At 38.7% G+C, this 17,560-nt stretch overlaps 1 protein-coding gene across 3 annotated transcripts in view; it reads right to left on the reverse strand.

The window, feature by feature from the left end:
- Positions 1–17,560, reverse strand: part of Neurl4 (neuralized E3 ubiquitin protein ligase 4) — a 508,598-nt gene that overhangs the window by 18,245 nt on the left and 472,793 nt on the right. For all 3 annotated transcript variants that reach the window (XM_071695559.1, XM_071695560.1, XM_071695561.1), the window contains 7 exons: positions 13,439–13,597; positions 8,223–8,420; positions 7,611–8,096; positions 6,558–6,651; positions 4,488–4,571; positions 1,716–1,874; positions 1,405–1,531 (listed from right to left, as the gene is read on the reverse strand). In XM_071695559.1, coding sequence (XP_071551660.1) covers positions 1,405–1,531; positions 1,716–1,874; positions 4,488–4,571; positions 6,558–6,651; positions 7,611–8,096; positions 8,223–8,420; positions 13,439–13,597 — 1,307 coding nt within the window. The remainder of the gene's footprint in view (positions 1–1,404; positions 1,532–1,715; positions 1,875–4,487; positions 4,572–6,557; positions 6,652–7,610; positions 8,097–8,222; positions 8,421–13,438; positions 13,598–17,560) is intronic.

Below are 17,560 nucleotides of genomic sequence, written 5' to 3' on the forward strand. Positions count from 1 at the left end.
GGGTGCTGAGAGTAAATGTGAACAAATGCAAGGTTATTAGGTGAAGCAGGGCAGAGGGTCAGTTTAACTGGGATGCGAGTTTGAAAGGAGAAAATTAGGAGGAAGTGGAGTGTTTTAGATACCTGGGAGTGGACATGGCAGAATGTGAACCATAGAAATGTAAATAAGTTACAGGGTGATTGAAGGGATAAAGGTTCTGGGAGCAGAGGAATATGTAGAGAGAGAGGAAAATATCTTGGAGGGCAAAAATGGGTATGTTTGAAGGTACAGTAGTGTCAACATTATTGCTTGGATGTGAGTAGGCAAAGAATGGTGAATATATTGGAAATGAAACATCCGAGGACAATATGTGGTGTGAGGTGGTTTGGCCGAGTACCTAATAAAAAGGTAAGAGAGATACGATAATAAGAGTGCAGATGAGAAAGCTGAAGAGGGTATGCTGAAATGTTTAGGACATATGGAGAGAATGAATGAGGACAGGATATATGTGCCATATGTGGAGAAAAAGAGGAGGAAGAGAACCAAATTGGAGACACAAGGATGGAGAAAATAATAATTTGAGTGGTTTGGGCCTGAACATGCAGGAGGGTGAAAGGCATGCAAGGGATAGAGTGAACTGAAGCGATGTGGTATAAAGGAGGAACACTCTTTAATGAAATGAACGAGGAAATATGAAGTAGCGAGGAGAAACCACCCTGACAGGTCTGTGGGGCCTAGTAGTGGATATCTGTGAATTTCTCTATCATACTTCCTTTCCTAAGCTGTAAACTTTGTCTGTCACTGTTTTTGGTGCATGTATTACAGATCCATAAACATTCAATGTTTATCAGATATTTTTTCTAAGTGGTTGTCATGTTTTCCTTGTCCGCACTCTACCCAATTTTTCTATCAAAAATATCTCTTTCCAATATTTACCGCATTTTACATTTCCTACATATGCTAGAAAGACAGTTTCCTTTATACATTAACCATTCTCCTTAACCTTATCCATCTTAAGGGTACTGAGAATAACTTTAGCTGGTAAAAAAAAAGTCACTTCAAAGACAACAATGTATACTGTGTTTATAATCTAGCCCACACTCAAACATACCAAACACACACTGCTCACAAATAGAATGGAAAACATATCATGCATAATTTAAACCATCAAACAAAACAATTGAATAGTAAATGGAGTCTCTGTGAATTTCTGAAGGTCATGATGACATACTCATCATGTTTGTTTATACAAGTTTTTTGGATGACAACATGTTCAATACAGGTTCATTAAAGTGTAATTCTGCTAAATTTACTTGACAAAACCAACTATGAAATATTTCAAGTTATTTTGGTAACTTATTAAAAATGCCTGCTCTCTCTTATCAATCTATGTATCTAACTCTATGTAACACATATCATACTTACATAACAGCAGGAGCAAATTGGTCAGCAGATGCATACATGATAGTGGGAGAAAAACACAGCTGAGAGCCATCACTATCGTCATCCTTACTACGGCGACCAGCAAGAGTTGAGCTTACCCCTAATTCACCTGTCAAGGGATGATGAGACATGTCACATTCAAGTTCCCTAATTCATCAGTCAAGGGATTATGAGATATGTCACATTCAAGTTCCCTAATTCAATCAGATATATTCAAGACATATTCAAATATACTCAAAAAGAAAAATGAAGTTTGCAATAGTAAAGTACTTGCTAAATGACAGAGATCTTACCACTAAAGAGCAACTCGCCCTTATCCAACATCCGCCTGATTGCACCAGGTCTAGTACCATGGTATGCCATGTGCCATGACTCATTGTTGTCACCCACCCCACTCACCAGGGAAAACCGACACCACCCAAATGGCTGTGCATAGTGCTTTGGTGGGTTTCCTGAAATATAAAAATATCCAGTTATCTTGAGGCTAATTTCAAACTGAATCTGTTTTGCTGCATCTCCATAGATCATAAGTTAGAAGTTATGACACTATAATCAATTCTGCTGCATCTCCATAAATCATAAGTTAGAAGTGATGACACTATAATCAATCAATAAACACTGTGTGTAGCAGCATGCAGACCCCTTACCAAACACTCGAGTCAACAGCCTCTGTGCATTTCAAAGTATCAAAGATCAACAGCAATAATAAAGCAATGTATTTGCAATTGTGAAAAGGTAGTTCTGATAGGAGAGGCCAGTGAGCAAGGGATATCAGAAAATTCTACTTCATTTGGGGTGATATCCTGGCATAATCCCAATAACATACTACACAGTGGTTTACCCACCATTTGCACTTAAAGGAAGGATCACCTTGTATTACAAATTGTTCATTAATATTTCCCTATTTTCATGCCATGAATCATAAGCTGCAAACAAGCCATGCAAAAGACAGAATCTTAATCTGAACAAATAACAAACTATATAACAGGATGTGAAAGAGTGAGAAGAGTAAGCAGGGATGGGAAAGAAAAGGAAGGCTTGTTGGCAGACCTCCCTTGTAAGACAAGATAGCTTTTTAGGAGTTTAAAACTCATTTATTTCCTACAATCATTTAAACAGCAGGCAGGGGATATAAAAACATAGCTTAATGGATGATGGTAAAGAACTCATTGCTTACAGCAAAGATGTGATAAAAAGACATTACAAAGGAGATACTTGTCAAAAAATCCCTCATATTCCCTAAAAGATGCTAAATAAACCATGCAAGAAACCCTAAAATCCTATTAAATGGGACATGAAAAGAAAGTGGTTACAGGAAGTCTTTTGAAAATACAGAATATCAAAAGGTACAAATATCTCTTTTACAAACATTCCAGGCTCTTATTATCATTTCTCCAAAATGGCTATCTCCTTAACTGTGGAAGAAAATGTACACTAGTCATCTTCCAAATCCTGTTGTTTCAGCAGGAAGCCTAACTTATCAGCTATAAAAACAAAAAATCATAGTAATTACATCAGCACTGATTTACAATTAAGTTATAACTCAATGCATTTCGTCCATAAACCATAACCTAACCAATGCTATGTATAGCATATCTGGATGTACCACAACCTAACCAATGCTATGTATAGCATATCTGGATGTGAAACACTCATTTCCTGAATCTAAACTACAGGTTAAACTCATTCCTGAACATAACATTGCTTGTTATACTGCTCTATGTTCCACTGTATTTATCTAGAAAACTAGAACCATACCTCAGTCACAGAGGTTTGCTTTAATCATCTTGAAATTACACATATTCAATCTCTAAGGTCATCATTTTGAGACAAAATTCTAGCATGGTGTCCTGCCAAGGGACTATGCTGACCTTATCTATAATGAAATGATTTAAATAAAAGGGGTACAAGGCTCTGACATAAGAGAGCAAACACAAATGCTTTATGAAATGAGACACTATTTTCCTTTAATGGCACTGTAGTTAAGTATGACACCCCTTTACATCCTGATGCATCTCTTATTAATCAAATTCTTCTTGCAATTGTATCTCTTCATGTATTCTAAAAAGTATTGTATTTCCATTTCTGGACTAAAGTTGTATCAACTAGATGGAATCCCTCCTTGTGCTCTGAAAGAATGTGAGAGAACTTGCATTTATGGTTACTTGTATGATCCACTCACAACATCATGGAAAAGTCTTTGAATATCTTCTCAGTTTCCATTTCCTAAAGCATATTGAACCTTAGGCCTTCTCTCTGATCACCAGCATAGTTTTCATTAAGTGGGATCCAAGGGTGATACATTTTCCAATGATAGTACTGTCTGTTAATCATCTCTCAGACTCTGGGGAATCCTAAATCATAACTCTTTTATACTTTGAAAGCTTCTAGGGGGTCTGGCACAAAGATCTCATTTCCAAACTCCCTTCTTTTGGATTCTCTTCATTACTCTCATTTTCACATTCTTTTTTTCTGGTTGGTCCATCTGTGCAACTGCTGATGGATCAACATCTGTGACTTTCCCTATCAAGAGAGGTGTTACTAAGAGTGTTGGCCTGTGATCCTCCATCTTCCTCTTTATCAATGACCTTCATTCTTAAGTACTTCATCAAATGAACTCATATGCTTATGATTCAACTTTACATGCTTTTTCTTCTTACAAACCTACTCCATCTTTTCTTGTATGAACTATATCTTGTTTCTTTTGTATAAATCTGTACTTGGATAGGATTTCCCAAGAGGGATACTGTAACCAAGTAAAGTTTACAAAGTGTAAAACCAAATTTCCTAATTTGTTTTTATTTCTCTTTCTAAAATTCATGACTTTCCTATCTTCTTCGATGGCTCTATGGTTTCACCATTCCTTGCAATAAGCAAAAGATATAGATGAAAGAGGGTATGGTGGAAAGGCAGGGGTCAATGGAGATATCTGCAAGAACAAGATGACATAGCGCACTGCAGTGCAGCAGAAGGCATGTAAAGATCATTAACCTTTTGGTTTCCTGTGAGAAAGTTGGTTTGATGAAGAATAAACAGACTGAAGATTTCATTCAACTCCTAGTTACCTTTTGCATAGTAGGGTTCATCACCTCGTATTTTGTGGCAGGTTTCACAATAGCATAAGTTCCCATCTGAGCTGAAGTACCCTTCTGGTGAAAAAGAAAAATGAATGAAAAAATATGAAATCTGCCATTCTTTATAATAAAGGCCATGAAGCTCATTGCAAATATCACAATGCTTATGGGTACCTTACCTATACATCCTTCCAATATCTGTTTATTTAAGTGTAACAATATCCCTATCAAAAAATAAAAAATAAGCCAACATATCTAAATCTTATAGCTAAAGAGTTCTTAAAATATGCAAATACATTTCTGCAGAATCTGAGAGTGAAGAGTATCTATGCCTTACAATCGCAATTAAGCATAACTGAAAATGATAAATACATTCATCTTTATCATACTTAATTGCTGTCTCCCGCGTTAGCGAGGTAGCGCAAGGAAGCAGACAAAAGAATGGCTCAACCCACCCACATACACATGTATATGCATAAACGCCCACATATGCACATATACATACATATACATTTCAAAATATACATACATATACATACAAAGACATATACATATATACACATGTACATATTCATACATGCTGCCTTCATCCATTCCTAATGCCACCCCACCACACATGAAATAGCTGTCTCCCGTGTTAGTGAGGCAGTGCAAGGAAACAGACGAAAGAATAGTCCAACCCAACCACATACACACATATATACATAAACGTCCACACACGCACATATACATACATATACATTTCAACGTATACATACATATACATACACAGACATACATATTTACACATGTACATATTCATACTTGCTGTCTTCATCCATTCCCATTGCCACCCTGCCGCCACACATGAAATTATTTCCACTGAAATTTGAAATCAATAATATTCATTATAGCAAATGACAGGAAATGTCACTAGCATTCAATACACCGTTCAGTGTCCATAAAAACCTTGTCTACCTCCCCAAACAATTTCAAAGATGTCACACTTACATGCCTTGGCATGGAATTGGCAAAGTTCCTGAAGTATGCTAGCTTCACATTTGGGTTCAAAGGGTTACAATCTCCTGGATGAGGCAAGGAACTAATAAGGTTTTGCAGGAAGCACTGCCTGATCATACATTCTGAGCACAGAGTGTGCCTAGAAATCTCACGTGTACCAACATTTTCTTGACTTCAGGCAAGAATTTGGGTTTTCTCTACCTTAGAAAGATAAGAAGCAACCATCTTGAAGCACATGTGGAAGAAATACAGTGCCTAGAAGTGTAATTCCAAAAATGAAGTGGCAGCCTGGAGGAGTAGGAAAAGAATATCGTTCCCTCAAGATGGCCTGAGGCACATTAAGGTGGGATGCTGAGGCTTACACTATTAGAAACATTAGTCTCATGGACCAGATGTAGAATGATTTCATCCTCAGAGTTTCATATACTTGTACCCACAATAAACCTTAGATGTATATCGCCTCTGAAAATATATAGAGAGAGGACAAAGGATTTTACAGTCACTGTATATACCTGTGTAAACTGAACTTTTGAGACAAAATTTTTGTCTAAAATTGGGGGTTAATTCTTTCATGAATAACATTTCCAAGAGTCTGAAATGCATGGCCAGTAAGAGTTCAAAAAAAATCTAAAAGGCATCTATTTGATATAAAAATTAAAGAATGGAAGAACAAAGAACTTTAATCATTATCAAATTTCATTTACAAAACAACCATCATGATTCATAGAGCTTCTGTTACAACAGCCAAGGTCTAAGCTAGCCTACACAGACCTTACAACTAGTCTTCCATGAAACAAGATGAAATCACAAATGATATATACAATAAGAAAGATACTTGGTAATCTTCTACTAATGGAACATAAGAGCAAATTTATGTATACAAATAACAAAATGAATATCAAAAGTTTTGGTTTTATTTCACGTTTCAAGGAGGAAAAGTAATAAAATGTACAGCCAATAGGGGTTGCTGATGCCATCATGAAGGTACTGTAGATGAGGGATTAACTGGTACTTTTACAATTGTTAACAAGGACTGAGGCTTTAAGCACATCAATCTCTTACCTGGCAAGGCTAAGGAGGTTTTAAACCGATGGCACATATTCTGATATTCACAATTCTTCACCATACTGCTGTCTGGTAAGGCTCGGATCACATCCTGAAAGGTGGAGGCAAAATATATCAAAACCCTCATTATACACACACACAAATAAGGAAAACAATCTAATGGATATTTCATTTTATACTTCCATAGTTCAACATTAAAAGAGAATCTGTCTGTCATAGAGACTGTTCTTGATTCCTGGTATATCATAAAAGAGTTAAGAGAGTAGGATTTTATGGAAAAGGAAAATGACTACTGCCTCAATAACTTTGCATGAAACTCACTGATATAAATAAAATTTATTGTGCTTCCATAACAATATTGCAATATATATATTTCATAGATTCGTTTTTAAATAATCATAGCCATCTGTACCAAAGTCAAGACAATGGACTATATACCTAAGATTAGTGAGGGTGGTCATTGCAGAAACTCTTGCACATTTGCAGATCTCCAATCTGAATATCCAAAATCCAAAAACACCTAACATTCAAATGCCCATACATATAAGATTCTTGCAAAATAGTCAAAGAGTTTCCACAATTTGAATCTGAGATGGTAATGTTTTATGCTTTTTTTAATTAATTCCATTATTTGTACTGTTTTGCTTTTGTTCTACTCTTATAATGGTATCCTACAAGCATCCACCCTTAGCACTTCATTCTCTACATAATAATCAAATTAAACCTTAGTCCACATTCATCCTGTTACAAACAGAGACAAGGAAGATTTCTGGGTAAGCAAAATAAATAAATGTTTTCTTAAATGTTTGATATAGCATATACTTAAATGTAATACACACAAACATCTAAAACTGGAAAAGCTCACCTGAAAGACATGCTCTATAATCTGAATAAACCCATAATTTGAACACTGCTTGATTGCAAACAATCTAGACTGAAGGTCTATCTATGTCATTACTATCCATGTATATACTATGAGTAGAAAAAAAAATCCCAACAATTCACTGTTATACAAAATAGTCACCAAAACACCTCCTTAAAGATCCTCACCTTATCTTTATCTTTAGGTGGATGAGACTGCGTGATGTGCTCTGCCTCAATGTTGGAGCTAGGTTGTCTTACTACACTTGAGTCATTATTAGAGATGTTACTGCTACTATTATCTTGGTTGAAACTGGTAAGCATCATGCCACTGCTTAATTGCTGGGAGGGCTGAGACTGCTGCTGTGACTGTGGCTGTTGTTGCATGTTATTATGCATGTGGTGATGATGATGGTGATGGTGATGATGATGATGGTGGTGAGTCTTCATGAGGTTCTTTTTGTTTTGTTCCTGACCAAGCTGTGTAGTATTGGAGGTAACAGAGTTGGTAGTGATGGAGGAGTTAGAGTTAGTGGTAGGGACAGTGGTCGTGAATGTTGACGTGTTGATTGTAGTGTTGCTAGTGATTGTACTGGTAGTAGTTATATTACCAATAGTTGTGGAAATAGAGGTGATGGGGGTCTCACTATTCACACAGCTGTTGCTGATGACTACCTGTTCATGGGAATGAGGAAAGGTATAAACTTTTGTCTGACACTTTATGTTACATATATTCTCCAAATGTTATAAAACATGTATGAGTCTTTCTTATATCACAGAAACACAACTGTGAGTACTGACCTCCTGACACTGGCCATACAAATCCAGTATCACGTATGGATTTGGTGGGATCTCCTTAGCTGCAACACCTTGATCCACGCCATTTACAAGAAGATGTAGTCGTGCCTCATGGTCCACCATTACGCCAACTACATGACCTCCTGTACCACCAATTCCCCCGGCTAGGCTATCCAAGTGAGGTCCATATCGCCCTTTGATCTGAAAGCAAAGCAAGCTGAAGTACAGTGGTTCTGATACAATCAATGTTTTGACCAACCTCCATTCAAGGGAAATAGGCAACAAGTCAAAAATGTAAATTTTCAAGGATGAATAACTATTTCTCTACTAGAGGCATGGCCCAATGAGCATCTGAAAGAGCAGTTATCTAGTATTTAGTTGACCCTTTAACTGAGTCCACACTGCCTTGGTATTTCCTATTTCTGTTCAGTGAAGCCAAGTTCTTTATAAGTGTAAAGTTCTCATATTATGTATGCATTTGTGAAGCTGTGACACTCTTACAAAGTAACAGATATTAGTGTTGAAAACCCCAAATAATCATATCTGTTTGCAACAAAACACTTTCAGAAAAATAACACACACCTCACTACTGCATGTATGCCTGAGTTCTGGAGGACCTCATATGCTGGGCTGGAGCAGCACAAGTTAAAGGGCACACAGCACATGCATATTATGTTTCACAAGGTTGAGTTGCACTGCATCTTATTTAGACTGTTCTCTATACAGTACTGTACTTCTTACTATTGTACCATAATTACATTTACTGGTGACAAAGAAACACACACACACACATTTATTTATATTTACTTATCATACTTCATCGCCATTTCCTGCATCAACGAGGTAGCACCAGGAAACACACGAAGAAAGACCCATCCGTTCATATACCCATGTGTATATATACACACACAAGGAGACTTCTGTGAGGAAGTACCAGGAGAGACTGAGTGTAGAATACCAAAAGGTGTGTGCAAATGACAGGAGGGGAGTGGGAGAGGAATGGGATGTATTTAGGGAAGCAGTGATGGCTCACAAAAGATGCATGTGGCATGAGAAGGTGGGAGGTGGGCAGATTAGAAAGGGTAGTGAGTGAAGAGATGAAGTAAGGTTGTTTGTGAGAAAAAAGAGAGGCATTTGGACAATACTTGCAGGGAAGTAGTGCAAATGACTGGGAGATGCATAAAAGAAAGCAGCAAGAGGTCAAGAGAAAGGTGCAAGGGTTGAAAAAGAGGGCAAATGAGAGTTGGGGTGAGAGAGTATCATTAAATAAAAGGATGTTTTGGAAGCAGGTAAATAACGAGCATAAGACAAGAGAATAAGTGGGAACATCAACGAAGGGACAAGTGGGGATGTAATGATAGGTAGTGATGAAGTGAGAATATGGTGTGAGTATTTTGAAGGTTTGTTGAATGTGTTTGATGAGAGAGTGGCAGATATAGGGTACTTTGGTTGGAGTACTGTGCAAAGTGAGAGGGGTCAGGGAGAATGGCTTGGTAAAGGGAGAAGAGATAGTGAAAGCTTTGCAGAAGACGAAATCCAGCACGGTGGTGGGTTTGGATGGTACTGCCATGAAATTTATTAAAAAAGGGGTGACTGTGTTGTTGATTGGCTGGGAAGGATACTCAATGTATGTATGGAGAACAGTGAAGTTCCTGATGATCAGCAGAATGCATGCATAGTGGCATTGTACAAAGGCAAATGGGATAAAGGTGAGTGTTCAAATTACAGAGGCATAAGTTTGTTGAGTTATCCCTGGGAATAGGGGAGAAAGAATACTTCCCATGTGTTCGCTGCGTGTTGTGGAAGGCGACTAAAGGAGGAGGAAACAGGGGGCTGGAAATCCTCCCCTCCCATTCATATTCTTCCAAAAGAAGGAACAGAGAGGTGGGCCAAATGAGGATACACTCTAAGGCTCACTCCTCTGTTCTTAACGCCACCTCACTCATGTGGGATTAGGCGAATATGTATGAAAAAAAAAGTTTGTTGAGTATTCCTGGGAAATTATATGGGAGGGTATTCAGTGAGAGGGTGAAGGCACAGACCATCAGACTGGGGAAGAGCAGTGTGGTTTCAGAAGTGGTAGAGGATGTGTGGATCAGGCATTTGCTTTGAGGAAGGTAAGAAATACTTAGAAAAATAGATGGATTTGTATGTAGCATTTTTGGATCTGGAGAAGGTATATGATAGGGCTGATAGAGATGCTTTGTAGAACGTTTTAAGAGTATATGGTGTGGGAGGTAAGTTGCTAGAAGCAGTGAAAAGTTTTTACCATGGATGTAAGGCATGTGTACGAGTAGGAAGAGAGGAGAGTGATTGGTTCCCATTGAATGTCAGTTTGCAGCAGGGGTGTGTGATGTCCCCATGGCTGTTTAATTAATTCATGGATAGGGTGATCAGCAAGGTAAATGCAAGAGTTTTGGCGAGAGGGGTGAGTATGCAGTATGTTGGGGATGAGATGGCCTGGGAAGCGAGGCAGTTGTTTGCCAATGATACACCTCAAGTGGCAGATTCGTGTGAGAAACTGCAGAAGTTGGAGACTGAGTTTGGAAAGAGTGTGAAAGGAGAAAGTTGAGAGTAAATGTGAATAAGAGCAAGGTTATTAAGTTCAGTAAGGTTGAGGGACAAGTCAATTGGGATGTAAGTTTGAATGGAGAAAAACTGGAGGAAGAGAGGTGTTTTAGATATTTGGGAGTGGACTTAGCAGTGGATGGAACCATGGAAGCGGAAGTAACAGGGTGGGGGAGGGGGTGAAGGTTCTGAGAGTGATGAAAAATGTGTGGAAGGAGAGAACGTTATCTCGGAGGAAAAATGGGTATGTTTGAAAGAAAAGTAGTTCTAACATTGTTATATGGTTGCAAGGCATGGGCTATAGATAGGGTTATATGAGGAGGGTGGATGTGTTGGTAATGAAGTGTTTAAGGACAATATGTGGTGTAAGGTGGTTTGGTTGAGTAAGAAATGAAAGGGTAAGAGAGATGTGTGGAAATAAAAAGAGTGTGGTTGAGAGAGCTGAAGAGGGTGTGTTGAAATGGTTTGGACATATGGAGAGAATGAATGAGGAAAGATTGACAAAGAGGATATATGTGTCAGAGGTGGAGGTATAAAGGAGAAGCGGGACACCAAACTGGAGGTGGAAGGATGGAGTGAAAAAGATTTTGAGTGATCATGGCCTAAACATACAGGAGGGTGAGAATGTGCAAGGAATAGAGTGAATTGGAACGATGTGGTATACCGGGGTCAATGTGCTGTCAATGGACTGAACCAGGGCATATGAAATGTCTGGGGGTAAAACATGGAAAGGTCTGTGAGGCCTGGATGTAAAGAGTGAGCTGTGGTTTCGGTGCATTATGCATGACAGCTAGAAAATGAGTGTGAATGAATGTGGCCTTTTTTGTTTATTTTTCCTAGCGCTGCCTTGCTGAAGCAAAGGGTAGCGAATGGATGAACGCAAGCATGAACAAATACATGTGTATATAGGTATATGTCTGAGTATGTATATGTTGGTATGTATCTGTATATGTATGTATATGTACATGTATGGGTGTTTATGTATATACATGTGTATATAATTGGATGGGCCTTTCTTTGTCTGTTTCCTTGCGCTACCTCGCTGAAGCGGGAAATGGCAGTCAAATATAATAAAAATAAAGCATATACATATCAACATATACAGAGATACATACATATACATACACATACACAGACATATATACATATTCATACTTGCTTGCCTTCATCTATTCCTGGTGCTATCCTGCCAAACAAGAAACAGTATCGCTACCCCCTGCTTCAGCGAGGCAGCGCTAGGAACACAGACAAAAAAGGTCACATTCATTCACACTGCTTCTCTAGCTGTCATGTGTAATGAACCAAAACCACAGCTCTCTATCCACATCCAGGCTCCACAGACCTTTCCATGGTTCACCCCAAATGTTTCACATGCCCTGGATCAGTCCACTGACAGCACGTCAACCCTGGTGTACCACATCGTTCCAATTCACTACTCCTTGCAAGCCTCTCACTCTCCCTTATGTTCAGGCCCTGATAGCTCAAAATCTTTTTCACTTCATCCTTCCATCTCCAATTTGGTTTCCCACTTCTCCTTGTTCCCTCTACCTCTGACATATATATCCTCTTAGTCATCCTTTCCTCACTCATTCTCTCCTTATGCTGAAACCATTTCCAAACACCCTCTTCTCCTGTCTCAACCACACTCCTTTTATTTCCTCACATCTCCCTTACCCTTTCATTACTTACTTGATCAAACCACCTCACACCACATACTGTCTTCAAACATTTCATTTCCATCACATCCACCCTCCTCTGTACAACCCTATCTATAGCCCATGCCTTGCAACCATATGATATTGTTGGAATCACTATTTCTTCATACATACCCATTTTTGCTCTCTGAGATGACATTCTCTCCTTCCACACATTCTTCATCACTCCCAAAACCTTTGCCCCTTCCCCCTTCCTGTAACTCACTTTCGCTTCCTTGGTTTCATTCACTGCTAGGTCCACTCCCAGATATCTAAAACACTTAACTTGCCCAATTTTTGTCCATTCAAAATTCATCCCAACTCACCTGTCCCTTAACCCTGCTGAACCTAATAACCTTGCTCTTATTCACATTTACTCCCAATTTTCTCTTTTCATACACTTTTCCAAACTTGGACACCAACTTTTGCAGTTTCTCACTCGAATCAGCCACCAGTGCTGTATCACTGACAAACAACAACTGACTCACTTCCCAGGCCCGCTCATCCCCAACAGACTGCATACTCGCTCCTTTCTCTAAAACTCTTGCATTTACCTCCCTAACCACCCCGTCCATAAACAAATTAAACAACCATGGGGACATCCCACGCCCCCCCGTGGACCATACTTCAATGGAAACCAATCACTCTCCTCCCTTCCTATTTGTACGTCTTACATCCTTGATAAAAGCTTTTCACTGTTTCTAGCAACTTACCTTCCACACCATATACTCTTAAGACCTCCCACAAAGTATCTCTATCAACCCTTTCATATGCCTTCTCCAGATCCATAAATGCTACATACAAATCCAACAAAACTTTTCAACAGGCCATATGACTAAAAGTAATACGATATTTACAGTAATCTTAGACTAAAGTAATTTTCTTAGGTTAGTGGATACTTTCCTCGAGAACCTGAATGAAACATCAAAATCAAGTAATGATAAAAATAAGACTAACCTTCACACCATTGTAGAAAACAGAGTCGCCAGAAATGATCCAAGTGTTTCGTTTAAGAGCAAAAGCTGTGTTAGGGAGGTGAAGCTTCTCTGGTGACTGAGCTGTGACACCAATCATAAGAGAACTTGACCACCGGGGATTCAGAGGTCCCAGTCGCACCTTCAAAATAACATGTGCCATTGAGTTAATGCTTCTTCATCTTCCGAGGGAAATGGCAATCTATAAGATATCGAAAGTTAACAAAGGCTAAATCTATGAGCCCCAAACAACTGTTTACAGAAAAGGTTCTTAATATGTGGTCCATGGCTTATTTCTTAGTAGCCCAATGAAAAGCCAAAATAAATTCAAACAACCATCCACTGAAATATAGATCTTACATTCTAAAAAAAGAATACTTTTTTACCTGTGTCTTTATGTGTATGACTTTACCATAAATCCTGCACTCATGTTAATGAGCAAGTAAGTTTTCGTAACTGTGTCTCCATCCCCTAAACATGTGTGAAAGAAAAATTTAAGAACCCCTGGTTTACAGGACATCCTAGGGTCAAGCACACAGGCATGCATACATACATAATGCCGGAAGGACTGGACTTGTACTCAAATATATTTGAAGATATGACAAGGTCATAAGGAGAGTAAAGAGTGATGAAGATTATAAGAACTTACAAGAGAACTAAGAGAAACTCCAAAGTTCGTCTGCCACACAGAACGAGAAATTCCAGCAAAAATCGATGCTAAGTTAGCAGGATGAGGTGCAGTAAAACAAGGTCTCAATACAAACATTATCTACTGCAGCTCAAAATAAGTGGAAGGAAGCTGAATGTAAGAGGAACTTGAGATTCAACATTATCAACCCTGCAGCCAAAGCCTGCCTTAGAACTGCAAATGAGACAAACTGTCTGCTGACAAAATATTAAAACAACTGAACAGCTTTCAAGTACATGGTTAAGGAAATTATTCAACAAAGTCTCTACACTGCATATCAAGCCAAAACTAGAATGTGCTTCTCAAGTTTGGTCACTGCACTTGAAAAAGCACAATGAATTAACAGAGAAGGTCTAAAGGAGTGCAACAAAAATGGTATCAAAATTAAAAGAGCTAACATAGTGAGAGGTGAGAAGCCATCAATTTGTCAACCATGTAAAAGAGAATAGAGTAAGAAGAGCCTTGAAAACAACATTTATGTTTTTAAATCAGTTTGATGATGTCAAGAGGGAACAATTCTTTGAAGGTTCCAAACTTAAAACAACCAGACACCATAATATGAAATCAGGCAAGAAACTTGCTAGACAAGATGCAAATATGTACTCATGTAGCATATATGTTACAGTTGAATAGAATAAATCAAGTGATGAAACCGATAATACATTAGCATACAAAAGTTTAAGAAGTTGCATAATAGTGGAGAAGTTTTAAAGATGGGGGCCTATGAATGTGAAACTCCCTCCCTATACAACATAAATATCTAATTACAAAAAGCAATTGCATATCTATATATGTGTGAATGCAGCTTTTTCAAATAAGCAGAAATATATCAACTGAAAGGAAGTACAAGTACTTAAACAAGAAATAAACAAGAAACAACTTAGAGCACGGGGAGAATAACATCTGTAATACTAAAGTAGTAGATAAATGAAAAAGGTGAAGAAATAGCATAAGCAAAGGGTTCTGAAACATTCTAAGAGCTGTATAACAGCAATGAGAGATTATAAGACATGGCATTCTACAACTGCAATAACTTCTTCCCATACTGCCCAAACAGTTAACCACAAAAACATCTACAATAATAGTGGTGGATGCATGAAATATAGAACGAAAAGAAAAGTAAATATCAAATTAACATATTAGTTTAAAAAGGTGATATACAATGGATACTCTGTTATCTCCAACATATATCAACCCCCTATGGGGTACATCCCTTCGGTGGATGATGGATCTGATCTTATAGCTAAGACGCTCCTTCTGAAGCCATCAAGTAAACCTGTGCTGACAGGCCCTGCTAGCTGAGCACTGTAACCCCCTGTACAAGATCCCCAAGGAAATCTCGGAACTGGATGGATGGGCTCTCCTGAGAATGACTGAGGTATGAGAAAACTGAGGATTGGAACACTTAATATGTATGATTATGTAAACAAAGATTAACTTTTGCAACATATGAGGGGAAATTCTGAATCTTCTTGGACAGGCATAAATCTACACTAAGAAATAAAGAAACTGGTAAAGAAAAAAAGGATGGTTGTGTATTTCCTTATGTATTGAAAAAGGAAACGCAAACCACAATATGATGCAGCAATAATGATGGGGCTAGAACTATTAAGAAACACAATCTGCAGATATGACAAACAAAATAAAAAAAAGGATACATCCAGGCACTAAAAGAATTCACATTTTTTGGTGCATGTACCTCAAAAGGGGCTCTCACTAAAGCTTTAATTAAAGAACAAATTTATAAGGAAAATTAAGTTAAAATACTTCTTCGTAATGAAAAAATAATTATTATTTTTTTTTTTTTGCTTTGTCGCTGTCTCCCGCGTTTGCGAGGTAGCGCAAGGAAACAGACGAAAGAAATGGCCCAATCCCCCCCATACACATGTATATACATACGTCCACACACGCAAATATACATACCTACACAGCTTTCCATGGTTTACCCCAGACGCTTCACATGCCTTGATTCAATCCACTGACAGCACGTCAACCCCGGTATACCACATCGCTCCAATTCACTCTATTCCTTGCCCTCCTTTCACCCTCCTGCATGTTCAGGCCCCGATCACACAAAATCTTTTTCACTCCATCTTTCCACCTCCAATTTGGTCTCCCTCTTCTCCTCGTTCCCTCCACCTCCGACACATATATCCTCTTGGTCAATCTTTCCTCACTCATTCTCTGCATGTGCCCAAACCATTTCAAAACACCCTCTTCTGCTCTCTCAACCACGCTCTTTTTATTTCCACACATCTCTCTTACCCTTACGTTACTTACTCGATCAAACCACCTCACACCACACATTGTCCTCAAACATCTCATTTCCAGCACATCCATCCTCCTGCGCACAACTCTATCCATAGCCCACGCCTCGCAACCATACAACATTGTTGGAACCACTATTCCTTCAAACATACCCATTTTTGCTTTCCAAGATAATGTTCTCGACTTCCACACATTCTTCAAGGCTCCCAGAATTTTCGCCCCTTCCCCATCCTATGATTCACTTCTGCTTCCATGGCTCCATCCACTGCCAGATCCACTCCCAGATATCTAAAACACTTCACTTCCTCCAGTTTTTCTCCATTCAAACTTACCTCCCAATTGACTTGACCCTCAACCCTACTGTACCTAATAACCTTACTCTTATTCATATTTACTCTCAACTTTCTTCTTTCACACACTTTACCAAACTCAGTCATCAGTTTCTGCAGTTTCTCACATGAATCAGCCACCAGCGCTGTATCATCAGCGAACAACAACTGACTCACTTCCCAAGCTCTCTCATCCACAACAGACTGCATACTTGCCCCTCTTTCCAAAACTCTTGCATTCACCTCCCTAACAACCCCATCCATAAACAAATTAAACAACCATGGAGACATCACACACCCCTGCCGCAAACCTACATTCACTGAGAACCAATCACTTTCCTCTCTTCCTACACGTACACATGCCTTACATCCTCGATAAAAACTTTTCACTGCTTCTAACAACTTGCCTCCCACACCATATATTCTTAATACCTTCCACAGAGCATCTCTATCAACTCTATCATATGCCTTCTCCAGATCCATAAATGCTACATACAAATCCATTTGCTTTTCTAACTATTTCTCACATACATTCTTCAAAGCAAACACCTGATCCACACATCCTCTACCACTTCTGAAACCACACTGCTCTTCCCCAATCTGATGCTCTGTACATGCCTTCACCCTCTCAATCAATACCCTCCCATATAATTTACCAGGAATACTCAACAAACTTATACCTCTGTAATTTGAGCACTCACTCTTATCCCCTTTGCCTTTGTACAATGGCACTATGCACGCATTCCGCCAATCCTCAGGCACCTCACCATGAGTCATACATATATTAAATAACCTTACCAACCAGTCAACAATACAGTCA

Source organism: Panulirus ornatus, chromosome 58 (assembly GCF_036320965.1).
Source record: "Panulirus ornatus isolate Po-2019 chromosome 58, ASM3632096v1, whole genome shotgun sequence".
NCBI lineage: Eukaryota > Metazoa > Arthropoda > Malacostraca > Decapoda > Palinuridae > Panulirus > Panulirus ornatus.